A 15,762-nucleotide genomic window follows, 5' to 3' on the forward strand; every position below is an offset into this window, starting at 1 on the left:
AGCCGAGAGCGGCTGTGTTACGAAAGCGGTGCGACCCGAGAAGCCCCGGTGAAGAGTGGCTGCGGCAGGCGGGGACGCGCAGGCCCAAGCCCGGGGAAGGGTTTTTAAAACTCCCATCTGAGGGGATTTTTCTCCCCCCCGCAAGGGCCCCTGGCACAAGTGAAACTGGAAACAACGGGGTCTACAATAAGGCAGAAAACTGGCAATTAAATTTAATGTACATTTTTGAGGAAAAAGGACAGCTGTTGGGAGAATTCTGGGAACAAAATGGGCAGAGGAAGAGAGAATTCCAATAGGTTCTCAACCAGGATGTACTTTCCAACCAAACCTCGTTGTCTGGGGAGAATGGAAGATCCCTCCAGTTCCCCGCTGCTCCTACAGCACAGGTTATCACCCTTTTATGGTCCCCGATCAACCTCACCCAGTAAGCCACATGCTGCAGGTAACATCTCGCTTTCGCCAAGGGACAGTACGGCGAGCGGAGCGGAAATCAAAGCACGGGGCTTTGTGGGGAGTTTGTTACCTGCCAGCCAGAAGTTGAAGACTGCTGCTCTAGACTGTCCCTCTCTCTGGATAGACTGATAAACAATACAATTTTGCAGAAAGCCCTCAGGTCCCTGATGGGAGAAGTTCCCAGGTCAGACTCGTTCAGAAGCTCTCCCCTAGAAAGCAAAGTGACACCGGTTTGTGCTTTCCCCTCTCAGCACCCACGGGTGGGATTTAACTGTTCTTACAGAACTGGAAGCAGTTGGTGGTTTGATAGTTGTGCCCTACTTTTACACGAAGGTAAGAGGCAAGACCTCTCCAAAATAAGAGACTGCCTCCTACTGCGTAGCTGTTTCCCTGGTTAAAACCAAGACACCTCTCAGCACAATAGACAGAACTGCTTAAAGTTCAGGAGAAACAAGTTGTGTCAACATCATGTTTTTAAAGAGCCACAAATGGAAAAGCTCTTCACACACAAATATTTGTACTGGAAATAAGCTGTAATTCGTCTTAACTGTGGTTGGGGTCTTAACTGTTCCATTTCTATCTCCATCATGGAAATTAATTCTATGGAATAATAGTAACTATTTCCTCTTGATAAATGGGAGTGGGACATAATTTTTCCATCTGTCTTCCATTGTTTAGCTCAATTATTTAGGGATTGTTTTATGAGACTAAGTAATAGGGAAAGGAGGAAGAACAACCCAGTCATTTGGCACATCAAGCCCTTCTGCAAGTCCTCCAGGACTTCTGTAACTCCAGATCTTGTCTATTTTTTCTACAGAAGTCCCTCCCTTCCTATCAACGATATCTGTAGTATCAGTCCAGCCATAGATGCATTGTTTACCAAGTTTCCTCCTTTAAGGAGCTAATGAGGAACTTGTGCAAAACAGGTATAAATTACAGTGAGGGACACAAGCGCAGTACAAGCATTTATCACAACCATCAGTAAATGCAGGTGATTTTGAGGGATATGGCCATCATGGATACCAAAAGGAAGGCAATAAGTCTTCTAGTGTAAGGACTTGAGAAGATTAACGTCTCCATCTTCCAATGCCTAAGAAATCCTTCCAAAGCTAAATTAACCAACATGAGTAGCCCATACTGTTGTAGCAACAGAATGTGTGTAATTTCAATTTAACTGTTAATTTATGAATAGGAACAGACTGGGTGCTGGTAAAGTTAATGGAAACTTTGTGGTCACTTCAGGTAAGACCATAGTTTCATTATCTTACTCATAATTAAGCTACAGAGGGTCTAGTAATGAAGCCTAAACTTGGAGGGAAATTGCCAGGAAATTCTAACCAGTAACAAATTTACCTACCTTCTATGTAATTGACTTTCTGTGGAAGCTGAAGAAGTGGAATGAACAGTGATTCTTCCTTCACAACCAGAGAAAGGTTGATTATTTTCAAATTCAGATATCCCATTGGAAAAAAACTACTTCAAATTCTTCCCTCTGGTAACAGGCTTACTCCATAATCAAGTGACATCAATGGGATTGCTCACAGAGCACCACCTAAAAATGGTAACTCTTTATGGGGTTAAGGAATCAAGGGTTAGTGAATTTTAAAAATTCTAGTAGAGGAAAGAAAAAGGAGTAAATTATACTAATTCAGAAATTCTATTAGCTCCCAATATAGCTTATTAACCCCCTATCAAATTAAGACTAATTTAAAATAAAAAAATACAGCAGAGTTCCTAATTTTCCATCAGACTTCGGCAGAACAAAAAATTGTTCTCTTTCTCTCTTACCAAGTCCCAAACTCCTCAAAAGGGTTTGAGTTCCCTCCCCTCATTCTCAAAAGCTATCAGCAGTCTACATTTGACTAACACTTTAAAAGTGAGCTAGTATACTTTAAGTACAGAGGAATACTAATTTAGGAAAGCAAATCTCAGAAAAATGTTTCAAAGTAGCAGCACAACTGTCCTAGTTCTCAAAAATAGAAACAGCCCTGCATGACAGTTTTGACTCCTATAAAGAGACTAAAGCTTTTGCCTGCTTATCCTCTCTGTAAAAAAAAAAAAAAAAAAAAAAAAAAAAAAAAAAGCCATGCCAGTTTTTGGTTACTCAACCATTTCTTATTTTAGCTTAGGGGTAATGTGATATGTTCTTTTCAGTAGGACATAATAGAAATCAGCTATTTTTGTAGTTTTGCCTCATAATGAGGTATACACACATTCTACCCTATTTGCACTATGCTCCTTCATCACATTGATGTCAAATATGACCTCAAGTACCCGTCATCAGCTAGCTTCTAATTAGAACAGATGTGAAGGTTTGAATCCAGTTATCAACCCATTATACTTCTGCAACAAAATACTAGCCTGTAAACTTTATCTTATAAAAGTCAGCCCTACTCACTACTAGGCTGTTTCTTAATGCTTTGCATGATCCTTCCAAGTCCAAACCTCTGCTGTATATGGTCCTCGAAGTCAAAGATGTCCATAAACACTTGTTTATGCTCGAGAACTCAACACCTGCTCAAATCATGAGAAGCTCATTGTTCAGTTCAACAGCAGGGAAGACTGAAGCTGGGCTCAAATGCTGTAGTGTTTGTCTCAGCTGTCAAAGCAAATGACACTAATGAATAGGAGAGCAATAGTATGGCCAAAACAAAACACAAATCTACCCGTTTGAGTTCTAAAATACTGTATCCTGCACTATCAGTAATTATTCATATACAATAATTGCAAGGTACTGCTGCAATACAAGTGGTAAAGACACTAATAAAATTAAAAGCATATTCCAATGTCTATAAAAGGACTAAGCTCAAGTATGCAAGATTTTGATTTATAACTGTAAGAACTGTATCATGACTACTGTTGAAGAGGACCCCTTTGATGCTGTGACTTTGAAGGGGAAGGCAGATATCTTATCTATATGAAACATGAGAACTGTTCAACAGGCGGCACTAAGATGGTGAATCCTTATTTCCTTCAATAAGAAATCAAGTAACGACAGAAAGAAGCTATTTACCTAGGCTGTGGATTTTTTTGGTATTAACTCCAGTGACGTGTTCATGAGATAACACACTATCTCATTCCCATCAGAAGCACTGCTCTACGAGGACATCAGATCAAGAGGGACATATTCCCGAGTATCATATTGTAAAGCAGAATCCATAACTGCATTTATAGTCTATAGTGTTTGGGATCCATCTTGTCCTCTCTTCTACTCTCCAGACCCCTAGCACTGAAGTATCAGGGAAACAGAACACAAAAAAGCCCCACAGCAGTAAAAGGCTGCGGTCAGGATATGTGGCTAAGTTACCGCATCTCATGGAATTTCCGCAGGCCACAGTCACTGACTGTCCTTACGCTTTTCTAAGAGATTCTGGTGTGCATATTTCATACCATCAAAACAGAGGAACGTAGTACAAGATTGTCCTACTTGAACACTCCAGGATGTTCACAGTGATGAATGATACACCTTGAATAAACCAGAACAGAAGAACTCTCAAAGTTATTTGGGCATTAGGCTATTACAGTGCTAAAAAGTGACATCACTCCAGTGGTAATAAGACAGAGTTTCAAATTTCCAAACCAGTTCTTCTGCTGTTTTAATACAGTTTTAATGAACATCAGTCCAAGAGATCACTTCATAGTATGAGGTACATTCCTTGACCACATATGGCTGTGTTTAAGGAAAAGAACAAACATATACTTAAATTAAATAGTGTAATTTAATTTAGTAGCAGTTTAATTATCATTAAGTTAAAAAAAGTTATAATTAACTATTAACGTTAATGACTCAAGACCTTTCAGAAAGCATGAATCCAAAAGGAAATATCCAGCAGGTGGTCACAGACTTGTAGTTTTTCCACCAGCACTGCCACCTGCATCAGTCTCTTAAAGGACTATTTGTTCAATGAAGAAATTGGTCTACAGTCTGTAACAGGAATCTTGGTTCTGCTACTTTGCATGGTCTTCTAACAAATACACAATTAACTCATAGGTGGACAACACAATGGCTGTGTTTGGTATCTGCCGGATGAGTTGGGCAAAGAGTCCTCTATAGAAGGCGAGATAGCCTTCTTCACGCGCTACCAGACGTGCTGTCTGAATGAAAGTCTTGTATTTAGTGCCTTCTTCTCGCAGCCGTGTCCGTATGACCTCTGCAGAAAAGTAAAACAGAGCCCAAAGTTAACAAGACAAACTCCCTCGTTGAGAAAACTGCCATTACCAGGAAACAGTATGCAAAACCCAGGGACATGAAAACCTTCCTGTACGAATCGCCAACCAGTACTTTCAGCCATGGAATCATGTACACGTTGCCCTTCAGGCAAGAAGCAAAGTTAAAGATGAGTTCCCTTTCATGTGGAATAAATGAATTATTTGTTCATTCAAGCCACTACAGAACTAAATGCTTCACTGATGCTCACATAATCAATATTGCTCTTTCTATATATAATCATGATAACATTCACGTCTATCCAAAATGAATAACACTGCTCAGCCCACAAGTGTTTCCCACCACGTGATCACAGAATCCAGAGGCTGTGGGTACTCAGCTAGATGAGGCTACTAGAGAGAAGAGAAGTATTGGGCATTTCATTTCTTTTTGGCATTTTTTGAGTTGTTTTCAAACTAGGAAGTCCCAGTCATGAACTATGGCTAACTAGGAATGGTGGGACCAGTACTGAAAATGCCAATGCATATGCACACGCCACAGTAACATGCATTTGGCCATTCAAACAGCTAAGAATTTTACTGCCCTAAGCCCTGTCATTTGTCTTGGATTACAGGCAACAGCTGTTCTACTACAATCATAAATGAAAAAGTTAACATACCATGTGGGTAAGCAATACAAGAGGCACAGCCCTTGGAAACAGCAGCAGCAAACATCAGTCCAAAGAAGTTTGTGGAGTTCCTTTCGGTCCCATTAGGAGGAGAAGGGGGCAGTTGGACTTCCTTTAAGTGCTTTTTTAAACTTTCATAAATAGCAAAGCAGATAATGGTCTCAGAAATCCCAGCATAGGAGGCAGTCAGGCCCCTATAAAAGCCGCGGATGCCTTCTGTCTGGTAAACATATCTAGCACACTGCAAAGCATTCATTGGTTTTGAACCCCTGACTCTAAAAAACAAACAGAAAAGAGCATATAGTGAGCCCAGGAAAAGAATTAGTATTTAAAAAAACCTCATGGCTTTCAATAGTTTTTATAACTACAGAAATGATTCTCTGCTAAGTTTTACTCCAAAAAAATCTAGGAAAGCTTCATAGAGCAGGACTATCATGCTAGGAACGTACACGTGGCTTTGCTAATTCACTAATACACACTCATAATCATTCTTTCAGCTCAAGTTTTATCCAGTCTGTCACAGTTCACACCAATGCTCTAAAATACAATAAGCACTGAAGAGACACTGCTTGGTGTTAAACTAGTAATTCCATTTAAAGCCACCTTCAGCAGGCCAAGAGACAGAGGCCTGCTACATGAGAAGTGATCCTTCATTTTAAAAGGCAGCACTCGGTTCAAAGGTGCCACCTTGTGAAGTGCTGGAATTAAGTCTTATAAATTGTTTATAAATCGTGGTGCCTTAAAGGATCCTTCTTATCTGACCTAATACGTCCTTGCAGGAAAGAATTTCCATTCTAAGCAGTCACGTTGCTAGCAAAGTCCCTCATTGCTTCGATATCCACCAGTGACTGTGAATCACTCAACTACAAGATATTAGTGTCAAATTCCCTCTCTATCTTCAGGAGATACGGTTAACAGTCATACAGCACTGAAGGAACCAAAAGAACATTAAACCACTGCAGCAGGTTCTTATTGCCTGTAGAATGTTTTATGAAACTAAACTAATGTGGCTTTGTTACAACTTAATAACCTCAACCCCTTCTGTTTACAGCTACCTAGCTGTGTGTCGGTGACCTGGGTCTATGGCCGTAACACACCCCTCTGTGTGATCGAGCATCAGTACAGGTGATGTTGCCAAATGGGACAGAGACTGCAATCTCATGCTCAGCCTCCCATGTGGACTCTTCTGACCCTTCCATAGCCTCTAGTATTGCTGTACCAAAGCATTTCAGTCCTTAATATATTTATCCTCAACATCAACCCCTGAAACACAAAAGATTCTGTAAGCGGGAATCTGAGAGAAAATTAATGCTATGCCCAACTTTACTTAAGATTTAAAATGAAACCAGAAACCGAACTGAACTCAGCATTCAAAGGCAACTTCCACATCCTTCTCAACAGTAACTGTGCATCAAACTGAAGTAGGACACACAGAATCTTAACCTTTAGTCAGATCAGGCAGAAGCATGGTGGCTTTAAAGGTGGAATTGAGAATCAGGGAAGCAACTGGGCAAGACCTATCAAAGTCCAAAGAGCCATGAGTAAAAACGTGAAAGTTCAGTTTTCCAGAGTCTCCTTTAGCCACTCAGAGGCATCCAGTCTCCCACAATCAGTTACTTACTTCCGTTCCAGTTGCATTCTGGTTTTCACCATCCATATAGGATTCATCAGAGAATTTGTGATGAAGGCTGAAAAAGAGAAAAGAAAACCAAATGTATATCTGAATCCAGACCGGTGTATTGCTATGGCAAACATGAACTTCATACTCTGTGCAGTGAGACAGTTCTAGTTACCAGCTCTATCTAGAGGATTCAAAAGACATGCAGGTCCCTAGCTTACCATCTCTCTCTTGCCAGAGAGCCATCTCATGGTAAACTTCAGGAGGCAGCAGCCAATGGCCTTGGAATGTCTTAAAGGATTCTTCCTTTTTGCACCTATTTTAATAAGTACTTCATGTTCCTAAAGACTGCTGAAGGCAAGATACCTTCCTTACTGACTGTGTTCTAGAATAACAGATACAAGGAAACCTGTGGGGAAAACACACATGTATTAGTCTTGTTTTCCCCAAGGCTCTAGGTGGTGCCATTGAGCCATCTCATTAACAGAATCCACCCATAATTAAGGGGTTAGTTTGGGAAAGATTATTTTTAACGATCACTCTGGTTACTGATGCTTGAACTAATGGAGCTCTTCTGCAGTATTTTTCCTACAGGAACAAACTATTTTACCCATCCTGGTAGGAAAAATACAACATCCTAAAACAACTTGGCTAAAACAGTATTAAAAGTTTGCTGGTGTCTACTAATATTTTTATTCTTCAATTCAGAGACATTACCATAGCATTATAGTTGGAAAACAGTTCATCCCAAGTTAGTAAACAACAATCGAGAAATATTTCAAAATGTTGAACAGGAAAACAGTTCATCTGTAGACAAGGTAAGTTAGGAGCTAGCACATTCCTGGGATCAAACCGTTGAAGTCTGCCTTTGGCTTCCTCCAAAAGGCATTTTTAAAATACTACCAGTAACACTCAAAGGGTCACTGTCCTTTAGAGACAAGGGCATCAGGTCACGCCACTATTCGGTGTTCTGTAGCTGCAATACTTGGTACATAGTTTCAAATGGTCTTATCGAAAAATCTTAATTAAAAAGACACCCAAATGTGTCTATACCAGTTTTTGCTTCAGCAATTTATTAAGATATCCCTCAATAATGAATGTCGACAAATCATAGAAGTGTCGAGTCTGTTCACACATACAAGAAATAACACCACTGTAACTCATTCACAAAAGTACTATTAGACCTATAGGAAGTGCTGAGGCAAAAGAGTATCACTGCGTTATCTACTGGATATGTGGGTACAAATCTGAACTAAGGCTAAAGCAAGTGGATTTCCAGCTCCACCAGCATGCCTTTAGTCTAGCTGCCTTATTACTTCAGGCAGTGTTCACATCCAGCAAGGCTCAGAAATCAGGAGCCGCAGGCTTGCACAAGTTACAAAGCAGGCAACTGCCAGCTGACCAATACATAGAAACCATACATAGATGCATCTCTCTATTAGGCTTTTCTGCAAAGTCCTACATTCCTTTTTCTCTACTTCCCTTGAGAACGACTTCTTGAAAAGGTACTCAAGGTTTCCTATAACTAAATTACAGAACAAACATATGCAATATCTTTATAATAAACTCTTTGGATTGCACTGATACTTGGCTGTTTAAGCTAGATGCTACACAAGAGTAGATTCTCTTTTTTAGTAACACTATGAAATAATACCAACTTTAGCTCTTCAGAGAGTGTGTTCCTTAACAGTCTCCAAAGCAAGCTTGCTAAGAACTCTTGTCTGTTTCTTTCTGAGAGAACAGGATGTTTCCAGCCTCACAGATTTTATTTTTAAATAGTTTCTGAACTTTGGCTCATTAGGAGTGCCTTTTAACAACAGTATTGTTTCATGAACTCAAGTCACCTCTCCTGATCTCACCCTTTTATGGAGATCACGGCTAGATATATTTCTTAGAAAGAATATCTTCCTATACCTTGCAATAGGTTCTAATTTTTTCTGCCATACACAACGTCAAACTAACTGTACATTTTCAGAATGCACCACATACTGGCCTCTGTACTCATTTATATAGCACAATTATCCAGAGCTGTCAGCCTAGGTCCTGTACAGACAGACTGAAAGTCCAGTCCCCACCTTATGATTCATTCTATTCGTTTCCTAACTATTGAGAGGGATAGAAAAAGTCTTGTAGCAATAACAGCTTGGAGTAAATACTTTAAAGAATGAAGGTGCACCTCGGAACCACACGGATGCCAATGCATGTATTGCCTCTCTTGGCGAGGGGCTGCACACGGGGGTATTGCTGCAGACCACACGGAAGATGAATTACAAATATGTACCTGCAGAACCTGCAGAACAGACGTGCACAATGTTGCTGTTGGGCACAAAAATGCCATTAAATTGCTCTTTGGCTTTGGAGTAGCATGCAAAATAGACAGCTCTGTAGGGGGAGGGAATAAAAAAGAGAGAAGAAAAGCAATGTAATACACACAACTTCAAATGAGATACAGTACTGTTCCCATCCACCCCAAAACCCAAGACTTTCTCTCCAAAGAGGCCTCCACATGACTGCTTCCATCTACAAGGACACAGGGTTGGGTGTTCTTTTTTCATCCTTACACTACAGTGCCACCATCTGAATTGACACCTCCAAGGGTAGAAATATTTTACTTCCACACCAAGTCTGAGATAGGAGGCAACACAGTCTTGCAGACAAAGCATTTAGATTGAATACCTACACCAGCTTTGGCATTAGACACGCTTCGTAGACTTGGGAATGTCACTTTCCCACCCAGAGCCTATGTTTTCCATAAATTTGTTCAGCACCATAACCGTGTTAGCAGCACTTCATGCTTTAGACACCTAACTCTGCACTGAAATGAAGTTTTACACACCTCAAATCCCTACATAATGCACAGGAATGCGGGAAGCTCAGATGATCTGCAACAGTCAATATGATGAGTAAGAAGCTGTCTGAACCAAGTATGTTCGGATCACAGCTCCTTGAAGTGAACTGTTAGAAAAAGGTGGATTTTGGTATCTATAATTTGAGAATTTCCATAAAGTACCTTATTCCAATCTCACAGAAGAATATGAAGGAACACAAAAGACAGCATGAGCAAGTTGCATGAAAAAGCAGGCGGACCTGGATTCATACCTGTGCTGCAAAGATTACCTCAACAGAAATAGGATTCCCCACTTCCAGGGGGAACATCCTACCTACTAGGCAAGAGGCCAGAAAGGGAGTACGCCACTCTACAAGTTCCTTTTTAACTAGTTCAATTTCAGGCACAGAACATCTGCCAATTTCCCGATTGCTAACAAGTTTTAACATTTGCTAGGCACAATGATCTTCAGCCCTGCCAAAAACAGGACAGTCATAGGTACACATGGAAACCATTTAGCTGCCTGTAAGACTTCCAAATACAAACAAACTGTGTAGCTACTTTTGTTGTTGCTGGTTTAAAAAAAAAAAAAAAAAAAAAGGACACCCGCCTTCGGGGTTACATGGCAGCAATGCAAGTCTTTCTCCCCAGGTGCAGTTTTTCATTTCAGAAGAATTTAGGCAATCAAGGACCAGATAGATAAGTACTCCTCTCCCCTGGCATCTAGCTTCTACTCAGTGTTTGGCAAGCACTTTTATGCATTCGCAGGGAAGTAGCAGATCATATTAGAAAAATGCAAATATTAATCCTATAGATTTTTCTGCACTACTTTCACTTGTTTTCTCAAGCACATGATAAGTAGCTCTTGCAATGACTTGGAATTTAAGTGCCTTGTTTAATCTGCACCTTCCAGTGTTATACAAGTGTAAAACAGATACTCAGAGTTATTCCTTGGTATGCATACTATGCAGTATACATGCACAAGTCTCAGTTTACAGATGGGATAACTTAATATCCTGTTCTTTTGAATCATGAATGCACTGCAACATTTGGGTTGTTACCTTAAACGTGCCTTTTAGCAATAGTTTAACTATTTACCTTGATGGTGCAACTCCAACCAAGTTTGGACCCAGCCCTCGGAAGAGTGACCTTGGTCCTTCTTTTTCCAGAATTGACCTTAAAATAAAAACAAACAGAGGAGGGGGGAGGGGGGGAGATAGTATTTGGGTTAAAAGTTATGCTTCTTGTTCTGTCAGACAGTCAGAAGAACTGTACAAAAGCAATAAGTATTAATTGTGAAGCTATTAGCTTTTAAGCTACATAATATACTTGAAAATCAGTAGAATTATAGATTACTGAATAAAAACCACTATACCATAAAACTTCAGTACACTACAAGCAAATGTGTGTCATATGGCACAAGGTTATAATTTCCATTCTTTGAGAGCTGTCAGGAATTGAAGTTTCATGGAGAATCCAGTGATAGTTGACTGATGAACAAAGAATATTTTTGGCATTCTCTGTATCTAAGCAATTCAGGAGCTTGCTTCCTGTACAGAGACAAGAAGAAAAGAAATCCTTTTCCCTTTCATAATTACCTAGTCATGCGTTTGTTCCTCAGAGTGAAAGTCGAATGTGGCAACCATACCACAAGCTATGCCTCCCCAGGTAGTTCAGGGATATCTGGTTTTGAGGGCATTCAAAAGAGTTCACACCATCTTTCCCAAGTAAACTCCAACTACAGAGGTACTGCTGTGAATCACCATCAGGACTGGACTTCATGATCAGGTCTAAAGCAGGAAGATCACCAAATGATGCTTTCCTGCAGTTCTGCAATTGCTACAAACCACAACACCAGGCTTCCAAAGCCATTTCCACCCATGTTTCCTCACGCCTCAGAAGGCACGCGGGGCTAGGACCTCTCTGAAGATCAACTGTTTGGACAGCTTCCCCAGCAGCTGCCAAGTTCTGTACAATACCTTGCTGGAGTGCCTCTTTGAAAAAAGACTACTAACAGCAGACATATTTACGAGGACTAAACAACAGCCAAACACTAATAAACAGCCAAGTCTTTACCAGTGAAGGCCAGGTACGGTCCAGTAATCACTGGGATTTCAGTGCACAATCTGCTAGATAGCAGCCCTCTTAACTGAGCTCACCATGTGAAAACCATGCAAGAAAATCCAGATAACACCGGGCTCCATGGGTAGTTCACGTGCACCTGTTGGAACTGCCAGTTTTCACAACTTGCTTTCTAGGTCATTAGCACTGCTGAGAATGTTCCCCATGGATGTCAAATCGAAGTTCATTACACAGAAGATGATACAGGAGCTTCTGAAACACTTTTTCTGCAGCAGCGTTAAACTTTCTGTGTAAACTCCAGGGCTGAGTGTCTCCAAGGAGACAGATCCACCAACTACTTGTTCTTTGTCACTTAACAGTCACGACTGCAGATTCCAGCTGGGGTGACTCATCAGAATCTTAAATGGATTAGACAAAAACAGCATGTCCTTCTGGAGTGCTTTCTATTCAGCAGCAGGCTTAACCTGCCCTCCTGAGTACCTACTTACTTTCTATTTACAGCAGTTAAGGTGCTTTCATAGCCAACACCTTTAAATCTTACAGATGAATTTTATATGTAGGGCTCTAATGGTCGCTTCTTTAGCCATACAACTTTCCCAACCAGAAAGCCCCAGTCATATCCAGTTTAGCAATGCACGCATGACCAAGATTGAGAAAGGGATGGAAAAGTAAAAGCAAGAGACCTAACTTCACTTCTTTCTTCAGACATCTGTATTTTATCAGAGAGATCATAATCAATAGCATCATCTGTTCTTCATAGATGCTGCCTACAGGGGAATGACAGCATCAATATTCTGCTCTCATTTCTCAATCCTCTGAATTAAGCAGGTCGAAAACTCAGTGATACATAAAGCTGAGCAATTCCTGAAGTGAAATGAAATCAAGATCATAGTTACCAAATTTAATGAGCTTAATAAAGATATTAAAAGGCTGAACCAATTTTAAGCCACTTCTTCTCTCCCTAAAAAAAAAAAAAAGACAACCCCAGAAACGATGGGCCAAGAGGATGAATTAAATGCCTCGTGCCTTGAAGTTTTCACTTCCTTTAGTTACAGATGCCTGAAGTCCCATGGTGCAAGGTGAAGAGATAGCAAGGGAAAAAGAGATGAAAAATCAAAGGCAACTGGCACTAACTTACATTTTTCAGTCACGAATTGCTCTAGACTCACCTCTGAATAGACAAAGAAATGTTTGCCAGGGGAAAGAAGCACTGTTTACAACAGAGAAACTCCTGTCCTGGAATGACTCTAGCCAGACGGTTCTGCAGAGAATCTGAATTAGCACTGCGCTGTTACACAACCGCAGCTCCTCCCCTGCCAAGCCTGCCGGCCTCACATGAAACCATTCAACCTGCTTTCCTAGCCAGTCTTTTCTTTGGCATTTCTGCCACCTGATCTAAACAGGACCTCTCTACATCACCCTGGGGTGCCCAATGATCCAAATAAACTCAAGCCATTTGCACGAGGTCCGAAGCGTAAGTTTATGGTGCTTTGATATGAAATGCAGTAGCAGAGATCTGGACTTCAGACTTGCTGGTAAAACTATTGAGCAGTTGTAAGCTAGATGATTTCACAATTCTTCTTCTTTATGAACACACGTCTGAAAAGGGAACAGCTGGAGCATCAAGTGCTGCAGTTTGAACCACACAGAAGGCTTTTAACAGAGATCATAAGTAATACAGATGTAAATAGGATTGATGCACAAGAATAATGGGCAAAGACAACATCTAATAGCAAACAGAGGAGAGCTCATTAAGTCAGCTACAGCTGAGGAAAAGATAAAAGCTTCCAAGACCCCATTTAGACATTATATTTCAGTGAGACTGCTTTTGCAAGAAGTGTCCTTCTCCCGCTCCCACAAATTTCAGTTACAGATCATCCACACAAGAGTGCAGACAAGCATGGCTTAGAGTATAGGGGAACACAGAATTCTGGAGGTCAACTTGTTCAAACTCGTGCTCAAAGCAGGGCCAGCTTCAAAGACAGATCAGGGGCTGACACGTATCACTAACTGCAGAGAATCAGAAACCTTGTCACAGTGCTGGTCCATCAAGGTGAAGGAAAGGCTACAGGCTCTCATTTTTATATGATGATCCAAAGAGAGAGCGCTTCAAGAGAGGCATTAAAACTCCCCTCCATGAAACAGGTAACTTGCAACAGCAACAAGTATCTCTACGAGCTACTCAAAGCAAACTGGGAATGGCTCCAGGAAAAAGGAAGACAGCATATATGGCTTATTCACTCCTTCAATCATTTGCCAGGAATTTGCCCCAGCTAGTAAGAATTACCTGTTCCAATGCTCAAAGAAGACAGTAAACATGATTATTCCCAATAAAAGACAAAAATGACACTTCTCGGTGTTAAAAAAGAGAAAAGGCCCTTTCCTCCAGAATATTTTCTGTGATAGTTCCCACAAGCTAAGGCATATCAAGAGTTCACAGTATGTCCCGTGTATTGATCCCTAGGAAGTTATAGCTACCCATAAGCCTAAATGTGAGGAGACAATTTAAAAATAACAACTCCAGACACTTATTCAAATCAATTCACTTTGGAAAGTTTCTAAGTGGTGGAAACAAATTTCTGTGGAAGTTCAAAGGAACACTCAGGAGTCCTGAATATGTATGTGTTTTTAAAAGAATAATTTATCTTTCTACTGCTGGAGGCAGAAGCCCAACTGACATGCATGCTTCCAGTGCAAGTCTGGACCAAAATCTGCATTCCATGTTTGCACAGAGGAACTGAAACTCAGATCACTAGTGTCAAGCAACACTGAATGACAGGAGGAGCAGTACTCACTTGAGAACACTAAAGAGCCCAGGTGATACAGATGTTGGCCTGACCATTCCTTCGCCACTGATGGTCCCCAGCTGGACTTGTGGGTAGTAGACAGCCCGGAAGGCTAGCTTTGAAGATTGGAGCCTAGTCTTTATTACCTCTAAGGGACATGTAAAGATGGCACCAACTGTTCCTCCGCATCTGTAAAATACAATTTAAACAGAAGACAGAGTCAGGAAAACATAGCTGCACAGATGTGTCAAATCACAGCATGGCATATAAATGAAATCTGAAGACTCATCTCCAGTTGCTCCACATTGCGTACAAATTACGAGGAAGCAGGGCAGTTTTGGCATTAGGCAAAAGGAGAGGAGTTCCCAAGCCCTGGGGGAGGGGAGAGAAGGTTGAGAAACAGTGATAATGATCACATGTAGCGATGAGATTGGTGAACGCAATGATGATACCCAGCACTAACAACAAAAATCCCTGACTGACCATCTGTTTGTCCCATGTTCTGCCAGGACTTGGAATTCTGCCTGTAAAAACTTCAGAGGCATCCATGTTTCAGAGGTTGTTGTCCTAAAACAGACATACCCTTGGATGGATTTTTCTTATGGGAAGCAGGAAGCCAGCAGATGAGAACAAGCCACTGGGGATTAGGACACTATAGCCTGAAAACACAGCAATATAGTTCTTCACCATTTCAGTACTTACGATTAAAACAGCTGCCTACAGAAGTAGCAAATATCAAAACGATGCTACGTTAGGACCTCTGAAAAACAATGGATATCAGCTACTTTTTTGGAGGTGGGGGGAAGGAAGCTGCAAGGATGAGAGGGAGGGTGGGAAAACAGAATAGCTAGACAGAAAGGCTATTAAAGAACAAAATTCTCATAGTTTGATAACAGAAGGACAAAAATAAAATACTATACACCCACATATATATGTATGCATATATACATACACATATAGACACATACATATATAAATATATATATCTCTAAAGGAAAAAATAAATGATCCTTCAATAGGCATATACTCATCTTAATGTAGTCAGAATGAGCCTCAGAAAAAGCACACTGGGCCAAGAATATATGGTGTACGAGTCTTATTTTTCAGTTTAATCAGTGATCTGGAAAGTAACTGGTCAAACCATTTCTCTCTCTGCTGCCA

At 40.7% G+C, this 15,762-nt stretch overlaps 1 protein-coding gene across 1 annotated transcript; it reads right to left on the reverse strand.

The window, feature by feature from the left end:
- Positions 1–4,024: 4,024 nt before the first annotated feature.
- SLC25A33 (solute carrier family 25 (pyrimidine nucleotide carrier), member 33) lies at positions 4,025–14,789 on the reverse strand. The gene is made up of 6 exons (XM_009889567.1): positions 14,611–14,789; positions 10,832–10,909; positions 9,188–9,288; positions 6,910–6,976; positions 5,280–5,563; positions 4,025–4,604 (listed from the first exon to the last, which is right to left on the reverse strand). Exons 1-6 carry the CDS (start codon positions 14,655–14,657, stop codon positions 4,402–4,404), a joined length of 780 nt encoding a protein of 259 aa, XP_009887869.1. The 5' UTR covers positions 14,658–14,789; the 3' UTR covers positions 4,025–4,401.
- Positions 14,790–15,762: the final 973 nt, after the last annotated feature.

This window comes from Charadrius vociferus, unplaced genomic scaffold, assembly GCF_000708025.1.
Source record: "Charadrius vociferus isolate BGI_N301 unplaced genomic scaffold, ASM70802v2 scaffold477, whole genome shotgun sequence".
In the NCBI taxonomy this organism is placed as follows: domain Eukaryota; kingdom Metazoa; phylum Chordata; class Aves; order Charadriiformes; family Charadriidae; genus Charadrius; species Charadrius vociferus.